At 51.7% G+C, this 15,750-nt stretch overlaps 1 protein-coding gene across 3 annotated transcripts in view; it reads right to left on the bottom strand.

The window, feature by feature from the left end:
* The window catches only part of MRC1 (mannose receptor C-type 1), an 83,480-nt gene that overhangs the window by 23,602 nt on the left and 44,128 nt on the right, over positions 1 to 15,750 (bottom strand). For 2 of the 3 annotated variants that reach the window (XM_064162326.1, XM_064162328.1), the window contains 10 exons: positions 15,553 to 15,677; positions 13,966 to 14,053; positions 10,684 to 10,828; positions 9,905 to 9,946; positions 8,897 to 9,060; positions 7,613 to 7,680; positions 3,993 to 4,093; positions 2,648 to 2,790; positions 1,385 to 1,499; positions 22 to 185 (listed from right to left, as the gene is read on the bottom strand). In XM_064162326.1, coding sequence (XP_064018396.1) covers positions 22 to 185; positions 1,385 to 1,499; positions 2,648 to 2,790; positions 3,993 to 4,093; positions 7,613 to 7,680; positions 8,897 to 9,060; positions 9,905 to 9,946; positions 10,684 to 10,828; positions 13,966 to 14,053; positions 15,553 to 15,677 — 1,155 coding nt within the window. The remainder of the gene's footprint in view (positions 1 to 21; positions 186 to 1,384; positions 1,500 to 2,647; positions 2,791 to 3,992; positions 4,094 to 7,612; positions 7,681 to 8,896; positions 9,061 to 9,904; positions 9,947 to 10,683; positions 10,829 to 13,965; positions 14,054 to 15,552; positions 15,678 to 15,750) is intronic. The other variant, XM_064162327.1, reaches the window with a different exon arrangement.

Here is a 15,750-nt window from a genome sequence, read left to right as displayed (position 1 = left end):
GCAGTTTGTGCTGCTGCTTACCTGTCCATCATACGTATCCCTGTGTCCTGATGGGAAGCCTTTGGCCCAGTTTGTGAAGTACACTCCTGTGCCATCTGTCCAGAGGAACTGCAGCTCATGATTTATGTCATTCAGTCCAATCCATGCATCAGTAGCAAAACCTTTCATGTGGAAGGTGAGGAAAGCTAGAGGGAAAAGGGCAAAGAAGAAGAGGAAGAACTCCAGCAGAGGCTATGTGACTTGTCTGCCCTCGCTGAGCTTGGCAAGGCTAAACCTTCTTACCTGAAGCACAGAACACTTCCTTGTTGGCAACACAAGCAGCTGAGATTGAAATCTTTACCAGTGGTCTGGACTGAGGCACCTCAGCCAGTCTGCAGGTGGCACCAAGCTGGGTGGCTGTGCCCAGCTGCTAGAGGGAAGGGAAGCTTTACAGTGGGACCTGGACAGGTGAGAGCCATGGGCCAAGGCTCATTGTACTAAGCCCCACAAGGCCAAGTGCCCTTATGAGAAGTCCCTCTGCAGCCTTCCTGCAGCTTCCCTTCAAGTACTGGCAGCAGCTCTAAGGTCCCCCTGGAGTCTTCTCTTCGCCAGGCTGCACACCCCCAGCTCCCTCAGCCTGTCCTCACAGCAGAGCTGCTCCAGCCCTTGGCTGGTCTTTGTGGCCTCCTCTGGCCTCACTCCAGCAGCTCTGTGCCCTCCATCTGCTGGGGACAGCAGCACTGGAGGCAGGATGGGAGGTGAGGTCTGAGCAGAACAGAGCCTAGGGGCAGAATTCCCTCTCTTGCTCTGCTGCCCACACTGCTCTGGCTGCAGCCAGCACCCAGCTGCCTGCTGGGCTGCAGGAGGGCACTGCTGGCTCCTGCTGAGCTGCTCAGCACCCCAAGGCTTTTTCTTCAGGGCTGCTCTCAACTCACTCTGCACCCAGCCTGGATTTGTTCCTGGGATACTATGTTCCTCCAGTGAGAAGGACATGTGTGTGGTGAGTTGTGGGCCAGTGTCTGATCAGTGCAAACTCTGCCCCACGCTGCCCAAAGGCAGCAAGCTCTGCCCTAAAGGTGTTCTGCTGGAGCTGACAGCAAAGCCTCGCAGTGAGTTAATGCCACCGAGCAAAACTGCTGCATTTGGAATGGGCCTTACTGGGTGCAGCCAGCAGCATAAGCTGAGAGGCACAGCTTTGGCTGCCAGCACAATATGCCTCTGTGTGTGAGTGAACTTTGCTGGGTTCAGGTGAGGATTTGATTGCATACTTTTTAAAATTCCCTGTTTTGGAACACAAAGCAGAGGAGCAGTCACCACTGCAATCCTGCCCACATCCCCACCGACACAGCAGCCCCCCGCTGACACAGGAAATGTTAGCTGACTGCTGCAGAGCTGCACACAGTACCTTGCACTTGCTCGTTGGGGATGCTGGCCAGGTTTCCTCCCAGGTTCATGCAGGCTGTCCGTGCAGCGTGCCAGGTGACACGCTTCTCTTCTGCAGACCCAAAGACTTTGTAACACTAGAACAGGAACACATCCTCTCTGTGTTATCTGCACCCTAATACCCCTCACAGACTTTGCTTTAGGCAGAGCAGAGTGGGGGAAAGGCAGCCAAATGATGCCCAAAAAACCCCACCCCACATAGGCTTAAAATAAGCTAAAAAGGGTCTCTGTTTTATATAGAGTTGAAGGTCTCAAGGTTTAAATGAGCTTTTGATACTGGTCTTTGTCCTGTATAGAATTCAAAATCTCAAGGTTTAAATGAGGCTTTGATGCTGGTCCTTAGTCAATATAAAATTCAAAGTCCCAAGGTTTAAATGAGGTTTTGATGCTGGTCCTTAGTCAATATAAAATTCAAAGTCTCAAGGTTTAAATGAGGTTTTGATGCTGGTCCTTAGTCAATATAAAATTCAAAGTCTCAAGGTTTAAATGAGGTTTTGATGCTGGTCCTTAGTCAATATAAAATTCAAAGTCTCAAGGTTTAAATGAGGCTTTGATGCTGGTCCTTAGTCAATATAAAATTCAAAGTCCCAAGGTTTAAATGAGGTTTTGATGCTGGTCCTTGTCCTATATGAAATTGAAGGACTCACAAAAGTGTTTTGCTCCACAAGTCACACATTGGATTTGATCTGAGTGCCTAGAAAATGAGCAAAATCTGACTTTTTATGGTCAATTAAGAGTGGTAAGTCACAGAGTCACAGAAGCATAGAATGGTCTGGGTTTGAAGGGATCTCCAAAGCCCAGCCCATGCATGACTGATCTCAGCCTGCCTGTTTGTTTGACTCTACCATGCCTGCCATGTTAGCAAAGCTAAGGAAGGCAATTTGGCTAAAGCCCTCAAAGACCAACATGCTGGTCCTGCGCAGGAGCTCTCTATACCCTTTAGGACATGCATGTTGAAAGGTCTGAAGAGAGGACTAGAGAATGACTTCTGTCAGCTGCAACTGAATATGCTCATCTGCCACTGCACTGGGGGCACCAGAAGAGCCCCTTTCCAGCACAACAGCAGATGGGCAAACAGAAGAGCAAGCAGGTGCCCACCAGCTCCATAAACAGAGCAACGTTTCACTGCACTAACAAATACTAATGTTAAACCATGCCCTTGTTGACCAGCTCCCTGCTGAGCACTCTGCCCACCACCCCCCAGCTGCTCTGCTCCTTGTGGTACCTTATTGTGAAAGGAAAGCCAAGATGGATGGCATCCTCTAGGGCTTGAAGGTGTAGTTGGAGCAGCAGTGGAATTAACAGAGCTGTTGTGCCTTTCACAGATGTAAGGGTTGGGATAACCACAGTTGATGTCATTCCAAAAGCCTGAAAGTAAGAGAAGCAGGGAACTGAGTGACACTGCTGCAGAGCCACTTAAACAGAAACAACTTCTTGTTCTTACACACAGTGCAGGGCAAAGAGCAAAGCCTCGGGGGCTCTCAGCTCACTATCACTCTATATCTACTTCTCCCTCTCTCCCCCTCCCTTCCTACTTCCCCCTCTCTCTCCTGCTCGCTTTCTTTCTTTCTTTCTCTTTCTTTCTTTCTTTCTTTCTTTCTTTCTTTCTTTCTTTCTTTCTTTCTTTCTTTCTTTCTTTCTTTCTTTCTTTCTTTCTTTCTTTCTTTCTTTCTTTCTTTCTTTCTTTCTTTCTTTCTTTCTTTCTTTCTTTCTTTCTTTCTTTCTTTCTTCCTTTCTTCCTTCCTTCCTTTCTTCCTTCCTTCCTTTCTTCCTTCCTTCCTTCCTTCCTTTCTTCCTTCCTTCCTTTCTTCCTTCCTTCCTTTCTTCCTTCCTTCCTTTCTTCCTTTCTTCCTTCCTTTCTTCCTTCCTTTCTTCCTTCCTTTCTTCCTTCCTTTCTTCCTTCCTTCCTTTCTTCCTTCCTTCCTTTCTTCCTTCCTTCCTTCCTTTCTTCCTTCCTTTCTTCCTTCCTTCCTTTCTTCCTTCCTTTCTTCCTTCCTTTCTTCCTTCCTTTCTTCCTTCCTTTCTTCCTTCCTTTCTTCCTTCCTTCCTTTCTTCCTTCCTTTCTTCCTTCCTTTCTTTCTTTCTTTCTTTCTTTCTTTCTTTCTTTCTTCCTTCCTTCCTTCCTTCCTTCCTTCCTTCCTTCCTTCCTTCCTTCCTTCCCCTCTCTCTTTCTCTTCCTCTCCCTCTCTCCATTTCTATCTTTACACATATCTATAGGAGAAATATATCACTTTGTATACACTGCAGTTACAGACTGGGAAACACAGTGGCAGATCAGGTGCTAGAAATACCAAATTTATGGAGCCACATTAGGCCAATTTTAACACAAAATACAAGCCAACTGTATCCTGATCAAATCCACAGATCCCTCTCAGAGCTTCTGCCCCAGACCCCTCCCAGAGCTTCCCCATGCTAGGCCTAAGGTGAACACAAGAGCACAAAACTCTCAAGTCCTGGGGTCAATTTCTGTAATGCTTTGCAAGAGAAGAAAGACCAGGGGGCAAGGGGAGGAGGATTTGTGAGACAAACACCCCCACAGTGACATCCAGAAGCACAGGTGTAACACTCACCTAAGTTCTTGTACATAACCACACAGTTTTCGTCGTTGTTTGCAAAGTTGGGCTCGTGGGGTGCCCAGGCCAGATAATTCACTGGGCTGCCATCCATCCAGCTTGGGAGAAACAGTGCAACAGAACTCTGCTTTAACATGCAATGGGAAGAGCTTCCAGGTTACACAAAGCAGGTGGGCAGCAGGTTTGGTTTGATATGGCCCTTCAGAGCATACAGGGCAGGTAGAAGGGGTTGTGCCCAGTTTGACTCCTTGCTAATTGCAAGGACACAGGGCAAGTGTTGAAGTGAGGTCTGCTCTGCAGCTGAGCAATCTACTGACACTGCTGCAACCAAAAGGCCAATACTCAGCCACTGAAGTCAGCATGAAAGCCTGGGGTCACTTCAGCATGACAGAATCACAGAGTATGAGAGGTTGGGAGGGACCTCCAGAGATCACCCAGTTCAACCCCCCTGCCAAAGCAGGACCACCCAGGGTAGGCCACACAGGAATGCACCCAGATGGGTCTTGAAAGTCTTCACAGGACACTCCACAACCTCTCTGGGCAGCCTGTTCCAGGCTCCAGCACCCTCACACCAAACAACTTTCTCTGCATGTTGAGGTGGAACTTTGTATGTTCTAGTTTGTACCCACTGCACCTTGACTGATTCCTGCACATCACTGAAAAGAGATCAGCCCCAACCACTGACTCCCACCCCACAGATATTGATAGACACTGACCAGGTCCCCTCTCAGCCTTCTCCTCTCCAGACTGAACAGCCCCAGGGCTCTCAGCCTGTCTCCATAGGGGAGATGCTCACTGTTCCCCAGGGTCACACATTCACAGAACCACAGAATGTCAGGGGTTGGAAGGGACCTCCAGAGAGCATCCAGCCCAAGCCTCCTGCCACAGCAGCATCACCCAGGGCAGGGCACACAGGAACACATCCAGGTGGGCTTGGAAAGTCTCCAGAGAAGGAGACTCCACAACCTCTCTGGGCAGCCCGCCCCAGGCTCCAGCACCCTCACAGGGACAAAGTTTCCCCTTCTGTTCCCCTGGCATCTCCTCTGCTCCAGCTTGCCCCCAGTGCCCCTTGTGCTGCCCTTGGCCACCCCTGGGCAGAGCCTGGCTGCATCCTCCCCACACTGCCCTGCACAGCTTTAACACAGCATTGAGGGCAGCCCTCAGACTCCTCTGCTGCCAGCTGCCAGCCCCAGCTGCCTCAGCCTGGCCTCACAGGAGATGTTCACTGCCTGCAGCAGCTTGGGGGCTCTGGGCTGGACTCTGCAGCAGTTACCTGAGGTCCTTCTTGAGCTGAGGGACCCAGAACTGGACCCAAACAGTGGAATGGCAGAGACATCTCCTTTGCAGAAGGTGATCTGGCCTAACACCTTTGTCATCCTCTGGAAGGTCCTCACAGTCAGTGTGGACCACAGGGAAAACCAAGAACCAGTATGGATCTAGCCAGGCACTTCAACACCCAGGCTGAACTGCACCCAGGCCTAAACTAGTCTCAGATGTGAAAGTAACTCTGGTGCTGCAGAGTGGTGTGCAGAAAGGCTTGCAGGAGTCCTGCTCACCCTCTCACTGCACCTGAAGCAGCTCCCTTTGCTCAACAAGAAGAAAGCAGGCTGCATTTTGCTCCTTATTGCAGCCTGTTGCCAATAGTTAAGGATAGGGAAAAAGAATGGCTTTAGCTACCTAGCACTGTAGCTCTTGGAGCTGGGGGAACTATCACTACTTTCAACATGAATCATGGAAGAAAGGAAACTCTTCCTGAATAACAATGACAATGTTCCTGAAAGAAAATTAACTCCTGAAGAAACCCACAAACCACACTGTCTGCAGTGGGATATTTCACTAGCTTTGGCTGAATTCTCCTCAGCAAACAGGCAGGGTTTCTTCTGGACAGCCAGGAGCTAAGTTAAGATGAAATGAAACCACTTCAGGACACAATCACCTCGAAATTAAGCCTCCAAACCAGGCATGGCCTTTGAAATTCCCTGCCCTGGTGAGGTGAATCGTTTGGCCAAGCTGTTAAGGTGCTACAAACGATACAGCAGAACTTGCCAGGTGTAACAGACCTGCTCTAAGTGTCTGTTTCTCCATGTATGCTTTTATACTGCTAAAGGATAAGCCAAGTTTGGAGGATTACAGATCAAGAATAGTTTGAGTTGGACTAGACCTTAAAGATGCTCTAGGTCCAACTTCCCTGCCATGGGCAGGGATGCCTCTTATTAGAGCAGGATGCTCAAGGCCCCATCCAGCCTGGCTTGGAACACTTGCAGGGCTGCAGCTGCAGGCCTGGCTTTGCCTGAACAGCTCTGTCTCCCAGCAACAGTTCCCCAGCTCCTCCAGCTTCCACTGGTGTCAAGGAGAGATTCCATCTACTTGGAAAGGAGCTGGTCTGCCCTGAGGTGAAGACTTCACCAGTATGGACAGGGAATGTGGTTTTAAAATGCCTCATATCAGCTCCACTGCATTGGAATGTGCACAAGGCAGGCAACAACAGAGAGCAGAATTCCAGGTTTCACTCCTGTTCCAATCAAATGTAGGGAGGCTCTACAGAGGCATTTGGCTAGACTGGATCCATGCATCAGTGTTAAAGGGATGAGCTTCAACAAGGCCAAATGGCAGCTCCTGCACCTGGGCCACAACAACCTCAGGCAATGCTACAGACCTGGGGCAGTGTGGCTGGAAACTGCCTGCAGAAAGGGACCTGGGGGTTGGAATGGACAAGCAGGTGAATATGAGCCAGCAGTGCCCAGGTGGCCAAGAAAGCCAAAGGCATCCTGGCTGGCATCAGAAATCCAGGGAGGGGATTGTGCCCTTGCACTCTGCTCTGCTGAGGCCACACCTCGAGTGTTGTGTTCAGTTTTGGACACCTCAACATAAGAGAGATGTGGAGGTGCTGGAGCCAGAGCAGAGGAGGGCAAGGAAGCTGGCAAGGGCCTGGGGAGTAAATCTGGTGAGGAGAGACTGCAGGAGCTGGGGATGGTTAGTGTGAAACAGAGGAGGCTGAGGGCAGACCTCATGGCTGGCTGCAGCTACCTGAAAGAAGGTTGTGGAGAGGCTGCTGCTGGGCTCTGCTCACAGGTAATTAGTGATAGAATTAGAGAGAATGGCCTCAAGCTGCAGCAGAGCAGGGTTAGATTGGACATTAGGAAACATTTTTCCCAGCAAGAGTGGTCAGGGACTGGAATGATCTGCCCAGGGAGGTGGTGGAGTCACCAAGCTTGGATGTGCTTAAAGTTGTTTGGATGTGGTGCTTGGGGCTACAGCTTAGGGTGCACCTTGCAGAGGGTGATCCTGAGGGGCTTTGCAGCCAGAATGTTTCTGTGATTCCACAGAAGCACAGCAGTAACAGGGTGAGAGAGGCTGAGAAGAGAAATGGGAGCTGTAAGACAGTGGACAAGCTGGAATGGCAGCTGGTGCAGTGCTCAGCACAGAACACGTCTGTACAACTGCCATGATCAACAAATGCTAGAGCACAAAAGTCACACCCAATGCAGAGGGAAAACACTCTCCTGTGCCTTGCCAAGCCATGCTGTTACCCAGTTCTGCCACCAGCCTTGCTCTGCCCAGAGCAGACCTCTTCCTCTGAGAGCACAGTGCCATGCAGCTGGCTCTAGCTGGCCTACCTGGCTCGCTGGTCGACACTCAGCTGTAAGCCAATGAAGTAAGCCTCCTCCTTGCCGTTCTTCAGCAGCTACAACACAAAGAGCAAACTTGTCTCACACGAGCCTCTTGTGCTAACAAAGAGTAACACACACCAGGCTGGCACAAGATGGGAGCTGCTCAGCTCCCTGCCTATGGCAGGCCCAGGAAGGCAGCTCACACCTGACAACCCACAGTCAGACTTCACCCCTGGCCAAAATGTCACCCACGCTTCACAGCCTGGCAAGGGCACTGAAACTGGCATCCCTCTTGCAGAGGAAATGTCACATGTCCCCTGTCTTGCAAGGGGCAAGGCTGCCTACAGTCTGGGCATGAGGATCACATACGGCTTAGGTTGGTAGGAGCCTCAGAGCTCATCTGCTCCAACTCCCTGCCATGGACAGGGACACTTCTCAACTTGACTTGGCTGCTCAAGGCCTCATCCAGCCTGGCCTTCAACATCCTCAGGGAGCAGGCAGCCACAACCTCTCTGGAAAGCCTGCTCCAGTGTCTCACCACCCTCCTACTGAAGAACTTATTCCTCAGCTCCAGCCTAACACTGCTCTCCTTCAGCTGCACACCACTGATCCAGCCTTCCTAGGTCCCACTGCAAAGCCTTCCTACCCTCAAGAAGATTAACATTTCCATCCAATTTGCTGTCATTTACTATCTCAGTTCCCTTGTACAGGCCATTGACAATGACATCACAGAGAACTGGCCAGCACTGAGTTCTGGGAACACCACTTATGCCCAGCCACCAACTGCAGTTAACTCCATTCCCCACCAGTCTTTGGGCCCAGCCACCAGCCAGTTCTTAACCCAGAGAAGCCTCCACCCACCACAAGCAGCCAGTTTCTGCAGGAGGATGCTGTGGGAGACAGTGCCAAAGGCTTTACTGAAGTCCAGAGAAACACCACAGCCTGTCCCTCAGCCACTAAAGGGGTCACCTTCTTGTAGAAGATCAGGTTGGTCAAGCAGGACCTGCCCCTTCATGAAGCCCTGCTGCCCTGGTTGCCCTGCACATGCTGCATAACAGCACTCAGGAGGATCTGCTCCATCACCTTCCCTGGGACTCAGGTCAGAGTGACAGGTTTGTAGCTGCCCAGGTCCTCCTTACAGCCCTTCTCCTAGGTGGCCTCCCACTTGCTAGACTGTTAGCACAGCTTCCCTGTCACAGAGCTCGTGGGAAGAAGGTCACTGTGGCAAGGATCTGTGCCCAGGCTGCCCTGTCCTGGCGGCTGGCTGCACGCCGGGAGGGTCTCACTTACGTAGCGCCAGAGGAACCTCCTTTCGCTCTCGCCCTGGATGGCAGCCAGGTCCCCAGAGTGCCTCCTGCAGAACTCCCGACCCTTCTCCATAGGGACACTCTCCGTGCTGAAATAGTACTGCTGCTCTCCATCCAGCACCCAGCCGTCCTCAGTGCTCTGGTACTCTGCAAGGGAGAAGGCAAGCTGCCAGCTTTGCCCTCGCCACTCCCACTAGTGGCTGCCCCGGGCCGCTGCGCAGGGCAGTGTGCAGTGTGCAGTGTGCAGTGTGCTGGCCTGAGGCTAACTGCAATATTTTAACGAGACAAATTAGATGATAGGCTGTGAAAAGGAAGCAATGCTGATGCCTGCTTCACTCGTAGGCTTGCTGAGATGTACAAAGTGAGCACACAAACACAGATAAGACAGTGTGAGAGCCTCTATCTGTCAGAGTCAGAGTCTGTGCTTTTCTCCTTGGGCTTTGACTGTGTAACCCAACTAATTCTGCTTCTAATCCCCCTTGCTGATCCTCCAAACTCATCTTGCACACAAGGCAGACTCTGGGATAAGGTAGAGGGATGGAAAGAATGTGGATGGGTGGTTGGGAGCCTCCCCTGAGCTAACCTAAGGCCACTCATAGAATCAAGCAGGTTGGAAGAGACCTCCAAGCTCATCCAGTCCAACCTATCACCCAGCCCTGCCCAATCAACTAGACCATGGCACCGAGTGCCCCATCCAACCACCAGAGGGGTGGGAAGAAGGTAGAAGGGTGGTTGGCCCCGTCCTGGGGGCTCTGGTTTCTGGGAGTGGAGTTGTGTTTCTGTATCACCTTTTACTTGTCTATTTCTGCCTATAGCTGTAACTATTGTAACTCTCTGCTTCTACCTTGTGCTAAGCTGTGAAGATAAAGCTTCATCCCTTAGCTTCCAGCTGGCTGAGTCTAGCCTGGGTGGTTTCATAAGAGTGCAGGGCAGGTAACTCCCAAACCATCACAGCCAGGCACAGCTGAGCAGTGACAGCAGTGACACTTACGGGGGACAGGAGATTCTGTTGGCTCAGGCTTTACACTTGCCCCTGGAAGAAAAGAAGGAAAAGTTGTTATGATCCTAAACTTAACACTGCAAGAGAAAATATTTATTCTGATGGACAGCAAGTCCTGCTCCTGGCACTGAGCTCTATAAAATCATAGAATCTCTTTGGTTGGAAAAGCCCTTTAGGATCATCCACTCCAAGCATTCTCTGCCAAGGCTGGGGCCAAACCATGGCCCTCAGCACCACATCTCTGCCTCTCTGAACCACCTCCCCAGGCAGCCTGTGCCAGGTTTTGAGAACCCTTTCAGAGAATAAGGTTCTTCCCATGCCTAACCTAAATCTCCCCTGAGCCAACATGAGGCCATTTCAGTCACAGTATCATAGAATCAGCCAAGTTAGAAGAGACCTCCAAGCTCACCCAGCCCAACCTAGCATCCAGCTCTGGCCAATCAGCTAGACCATGGCACTAAGTGCCCCAGCCAGGCTTGGCTTCAACACCTCCTATCACTTGTTACTAAGGAGAAGAGCCCAACTCCCACCTGGCTTCAGCCTCCTTTCAGGGAGTTGCAGAGAGCCAGAAGGTCTCCCCTGAGTCTCCTTTCCAACAAGCCCAGTTCCCTCAGCTGCTTCTCACCAGCCCTGTTCCTCAGAAATCCTTATTCCACTCTGATAGTTCACATCACAAAGGGAATCATTCTGATAAGCAGGGTTTGAAATGTTTCATTTCTCACAGCTAGGAAACAGCTGTTGTTACCCCAGCTGCCAGGAGCAAGCAGTACCTTTTCTGATCTGGCAAATCCATCCATAGAGATAATCACAGTGCCTGTCGTTCCAAAGCATGCTGGAGTCCCCACTGAGCTCTGCACACAGCTCAATGCCTTGGTAATTGTTGGGCTCTCCAAAGCCCCAGTTTTCATATCTCACCTAGGGCAGAAAAGCAGTTGTGAAGGTTCTGTTACGTAGTAAGAAAGTCACAGCGAGAGGGAGGGAGGAGATAGCAGCAAAGCAGAGCCCTTGGCTTTGAAAGCTTAGGAAAGGAGAAAGCAGAATCTCCCCATGCTGATGATTCCCAGCTTGGTTTTGGCTTGCATCTGGACTGCCTCTTAGCTAAGAACTGTTTCTGACCATACTTGAAAGAAGATTACCATCTTTTATGGGATCTCAACTCTCTGCAATTCACCTGAGAACAATGGCAGGGCACTAAATGAAGGATGCATCTGTCTGAGTGAAGTGGTGGAGCTTGGCACTGAGAACCAACACCTGCACTGGTGTTGCCCTCAGAACACTCTGGCTGCTGTTCTCATTTCCATGCCTGCATTCCCAGCTCAGCTATCTGTATGCTAAGATTCCACCAGCCTGCACTGACCAACCCAGCACCAAACACTCCCACACCTCCACACCCACTTTTCTTCTCCAGTTTTCTGTCTCAGTCTACAGTCACACAATCACAGAATTGTCAGGGCTGGAAGGGACCTCAAGGACCACCCAGTTCCAACCACCCTGCCGTGGGCAGGAACACCTCACACTAGAACAGGCTGTCCAGAGCCTCATCCAGCCTGGTCTTAAACACCTCCAGGGTCTCAGCACACTCATGGTGAGAAACTCCTTCCTAATGTCTAATCAAACTCTCCCCTCCCCTAGCTTTGCTCCATTCTCCCTAGTCACTACTTGACACCCTAAAAAGTCCCTCCCCACCTTTCTTATAGCTCACTTCAGACACTGAAAGGCCACAATAAAGTCCCCTCAGAGCCTTCTCTTCTCCAGACTGCACGATTCCAATTCTCTCAGCCTGTCCTCATAGCAGAGCAGCTCCAGGATGAGACTGAACAAGGCCAAGTGCAGGGTTCTACACTTTGGCCACAACAACCCCAAGCAGTGCTACAGGCTGGGGCCAGAGTAGCTGAGAGCAACCAGGCAGAGAGGGAGCTGGGGGTGCTGGGAGAGAGTACCTGAAGATGAGGCAGCAGTGCCCAGGTGGGCAGCAGAGCCAATGGCATCCTGGGCTGGCTCAGGAGCAGTGTGGGCAGCAGGACAAGGGAGGTTCTTCTGCCCCTGTGCTCAGCACTGCTCAGGACACCCCTGGAGTGCTGTGTCCAGTTCTGGGCCCCTCAGTTCAAGAGAGATGCTGAGGTGCTGGAAGGTGTTGAGAGAAGGGCAGCAAGGCTGGGGAGGGGCCTGGAGCACAGCCCTGTGAGGAGAGGCTGAGGGAGCTGGGGGTGTGCAGCCTGCAGCAGAGGAGGCTCAGGGCAGAGCTCATTGCTGTCTGCAGCTGCCTGCAGGGAGGCTGTAGCCAGGTGGGGTTGGGCTCTGCTGCCAGGCAGCCAGCAACAGAACAAGGGGACACAGCCTGAAGTTGTGCTGGGGAAGGTTCAGGCTGGGTGTGAGGAGGAAGTTGTTGTCAGAGAGAGTGATTGGCATTGGAATGGGCTGCCCAGGGAGGTGGTGAAGTGCCCTTCCCTGGAGGTGTTGAAGCCAAGCCTGGCTGGGGCACTTAGTGCCATGGTCTGGTTGGTTGGCCAGGGCTGGGTGCTAGGTTGGACTGGCTGAGCTTGGAGCTCTCTTCCAGCCTGCTTGATTCTATGAGTCTATGATTGTCCTTGTGGCCTTGCTCTGGATACGTTCCAGCATCTCCAGATCTTTCTTGTCACTCTGACATAAACCTTCAGAGCCTTCAGCTCTGGGGGCTGTAGGGTACTTCAGATAAAGATCAGTTACCAGAGGAGAGGAATACAAAAGATGGACCTTTACACTGGAAAAATATCCTTGCACCTGTAAAAATACCACAGCCTCAGAGAATCATTGTGGTTGGCAAAGCCCTCTGAGCTCATCCAGTCCAACCATTCTCTAACTCTGCCAAGGCTGGGGCTAAACCATGGTCCTCAGCACCACAGCTCTGCCTCTGGGAAACACCTCCAGGGATGGGGACTCAACCACCTCCCTGGGCAGCCTCTGCCAGGCTTTGGGAACAATTTGAGGGAAAAATTATCTTCTATTATCCTACTTAAACCTCCCCTGGTGCAATTTGAGGCCATTTCCTCTGGTCCTGTCTCTTATTACAAGGGAGATCACAGAATCACAAATTCATTGAGGCTAGAATAGACCTCTAAGGTCATCAGCTCCAGCCTGCAACCTAACAGCACCACATGGACCAGACCATGCCACCAAGTGCCACATCCAAGCTTTCCTTAAACAACTCCAGGGAATGGCAACTCCACCTCCTCCCTGGGCAGTCCATTTCAGTGTCTAATTCTCCTTTCCATCAGGAAGTGCTTCCTAACACCCAACCTAACCCTCCCCTGGCACAGCTTCAGGCCATGCCCTCTCCTCTTGGCACAAGTTGCCAGGCAGCAGAGCCTGAGCCCCACCTGACTACAGCTTCCCTTCAGGTAGCTGTAGAGAGTGCTGAGGTCCCCCCTGAGTCTCCTCTTCTGCAGGCTGAACCCCCCCAGCTCCCTCAGCCTCTCCCCATCAGCCTTCCCCTCCAGCCCCCTCCCCAGCCTCGTTGCCCTCCTCTGGCCCCGCCCCAGCCCCTCAATGTCTCTCTTGCAGTGAGGGCTCAGAGCTGCACACAGAGCTGGAGGTGAGGCCTGCCCAGTGCCAGTGCAGGGCAGAATGACAGCCCTGCTGCTGCTGCCCACACTGCTCCTGGTCCAGGCCAGGATACCACTGGCTTTCTGTGCCAGCTGGGCACACTGCTGGCTCATGCCCAGCTGCTGTCACCCAGCACTGCCAGCTCCTTCTGTGCCAGGCTCTCTCCAGCCACTCACCCTGGTCTGCAGCTGCATGGAGTTAGTGTGGCAATAACCAGATCCTTTCAGCCTACCTTACTTTGAATTTTCCTGTGAGTCAGTGCACATTTTCTCACCAATAAGCAGCACCTTTCAGCCACCCCCCCAACAAAAAGTCAAGCCATGAAATCACTCTTCAGCAGCTCTCCACAGAGAGCACGGTACAGCAGAAGGTTAGGGTCAGATATCAAATGGCACAGAAAGACATCCAGCAGACATGCTTGAGAAGCAGAGGGAATTCCAAAGCACAGCTGGGGAAGGGGAATGACTCACTGGAGATCCATCACTCCAAACAAAGCCATCATCAGGGTTCAGGTAGTACAAGCCCATCCAGAAATGCTGGCGGTAGAGGCCATTGCTCCTAGAAGAACACCTCAGCATCAACCTGTGTCCCGCTTGGAGGAAGTTTAAACACAAACCTCAAACTCACAAAGGGCATTCAAGTATTTGCAATCCTCCACAACACTTCATAAGCCTCTCTGAAAAGAGTCCTTGAGTTGGGTAGATGACCTGAGGGGGGAGCTGCTGCTGGCTCCAAGCACTGAACACCAACTTGGATTGCAACACTGACCAAGGACATGTCCACATCCAGCCCAGCTCCTGAAAACAGGAATCACAGCATGCCTCAGGCTGCAAGGGACCTCAGAGTTTACTCCAATCCCCCACCATGGGCAGGGACATCTCTCAACTAGATCTGGTTGCTCAAGGACTCATCCAACCTGGTGTTGAACACCTCCAGGGAAGAAGCATCCACAGCCTCTCTAAGCAGCCCGTGCCGGAGTCTCAGCAGCCTCCTACTGAACAACTTCTTCCTCAGCTCCAGTCTAACCCTGCTCTGCCTCAGCTTCAAACCAGTCCTCCTTGGCCTGTCTCTAGACATCCTGATGAAAAGTCCCTCTGCAGCCTTCCTGCAGGATCCCTTCAGGTATCTGAAGGCAGCTTGGGGGTTCCCCCAGCAGCATTAAGGTCCCCCCAGTCTGACTCTGAAGATACTTCTGCATTCAGATTAGTTCATTAATCGCCATCAACATACTGACCAGATTTAAACCATGGCACTTACCCTGCTGCTCCACCTGCCCAGATGAGAGCAGCTGGCACCTGTGGCAGCTCTGGGTTATCCCCACCTCCACAGTAGGTGTTTTTACAGCAGATGATAGAAGTTACCTCAACGAGATAGCTCACCAGTGCCATTTCAGCATTAGCTTCTGGGGTAACTGCAGCTCACCATACAACTGCAGTCATAGAAGGGTTTGGTTGGAAGGGACCTCCAAAGCTCATCCAGTCCAACCCCTCTGCACTCAGCAGGGACATCCTCCACTAGATCAGGGTGCCCAGAGCATTGTTGAGCCTCACCTTGAATACCTCCAGGGATGGGGCCTCAACCACCTCCCTGGGCAACCTGTTGCAGGGTTCCATCAGCCTCCTGCTGCAGAACTTGTTCCTCACAGCCAATCCAAATCTCTTCCCTGATTTTCAACCATTGCCTCTCATCCTATCACTGCAGGCCCTTGCAAACAGTCCCTCTGCAGCCTTCTTGGAGGTCACCTGTTCTACTTTTTTGCTATGTGCTTGATACAGGTAATGAATGCAGAGTAGCTTATCATGAAGTAAAAGCATAAACCTGGCATGAAATGCTACAGAGAGATGAAAAGGCTGATTGCAGCGAGGGACGCTGTAAGGGTCCCAGAGCCCTGGCACAGGCTGCCCAGAGAGGTTGTGGAGCCTCCTTCTCTGGAGCCTTTCCAGCCCTGTCTAGATGTGTTCCTGTGTGCCCTGTGCCAGATTCTCTGGACTGGAAGCTCTCCAGAGGTCCCTTCCAGCCCCTGCCTGCGGTGAGCCTTGCAGAGGGGCGGTACTCACGCGATGGAGCGCCAGATCACGTACTGGTCCTCTTTGCTGGTGATGGAGGCCAGGTCTCCCCCGATGGCTCGACAGAACTCCTGAGACTCAAGCCACGTCTTCTTGTGCTCTCCTCTTGAAAAAGGCTAAACAGAGCATTTCCCAGTCAGCCAAAACAGACAGAGAGGTGATAAGATCAAGGTACATCAGCTACTCACA

The sequence above is a fragment of the Pogoniulus pusillus genome, chromosome 23 (genome assembly GCF_015220805.1).
Source record: "Pogoniulus pusillus isolate bPogPus1 chromosome 23, bPogPus1.pri, whole genome shotgun sequence".
NCBI classification, from domain to species: domain Eukaryota; kingdom Metazoa; phylum Chordata; class Aves; order Piciformes; family Lybiidae; genus Pogoniulus; species Pogoniulus pusillus.
Note: the sequence above shows the minus strand (reverse complement) of the source record. Positions and strands in the feature narration are given on the sequence as shown.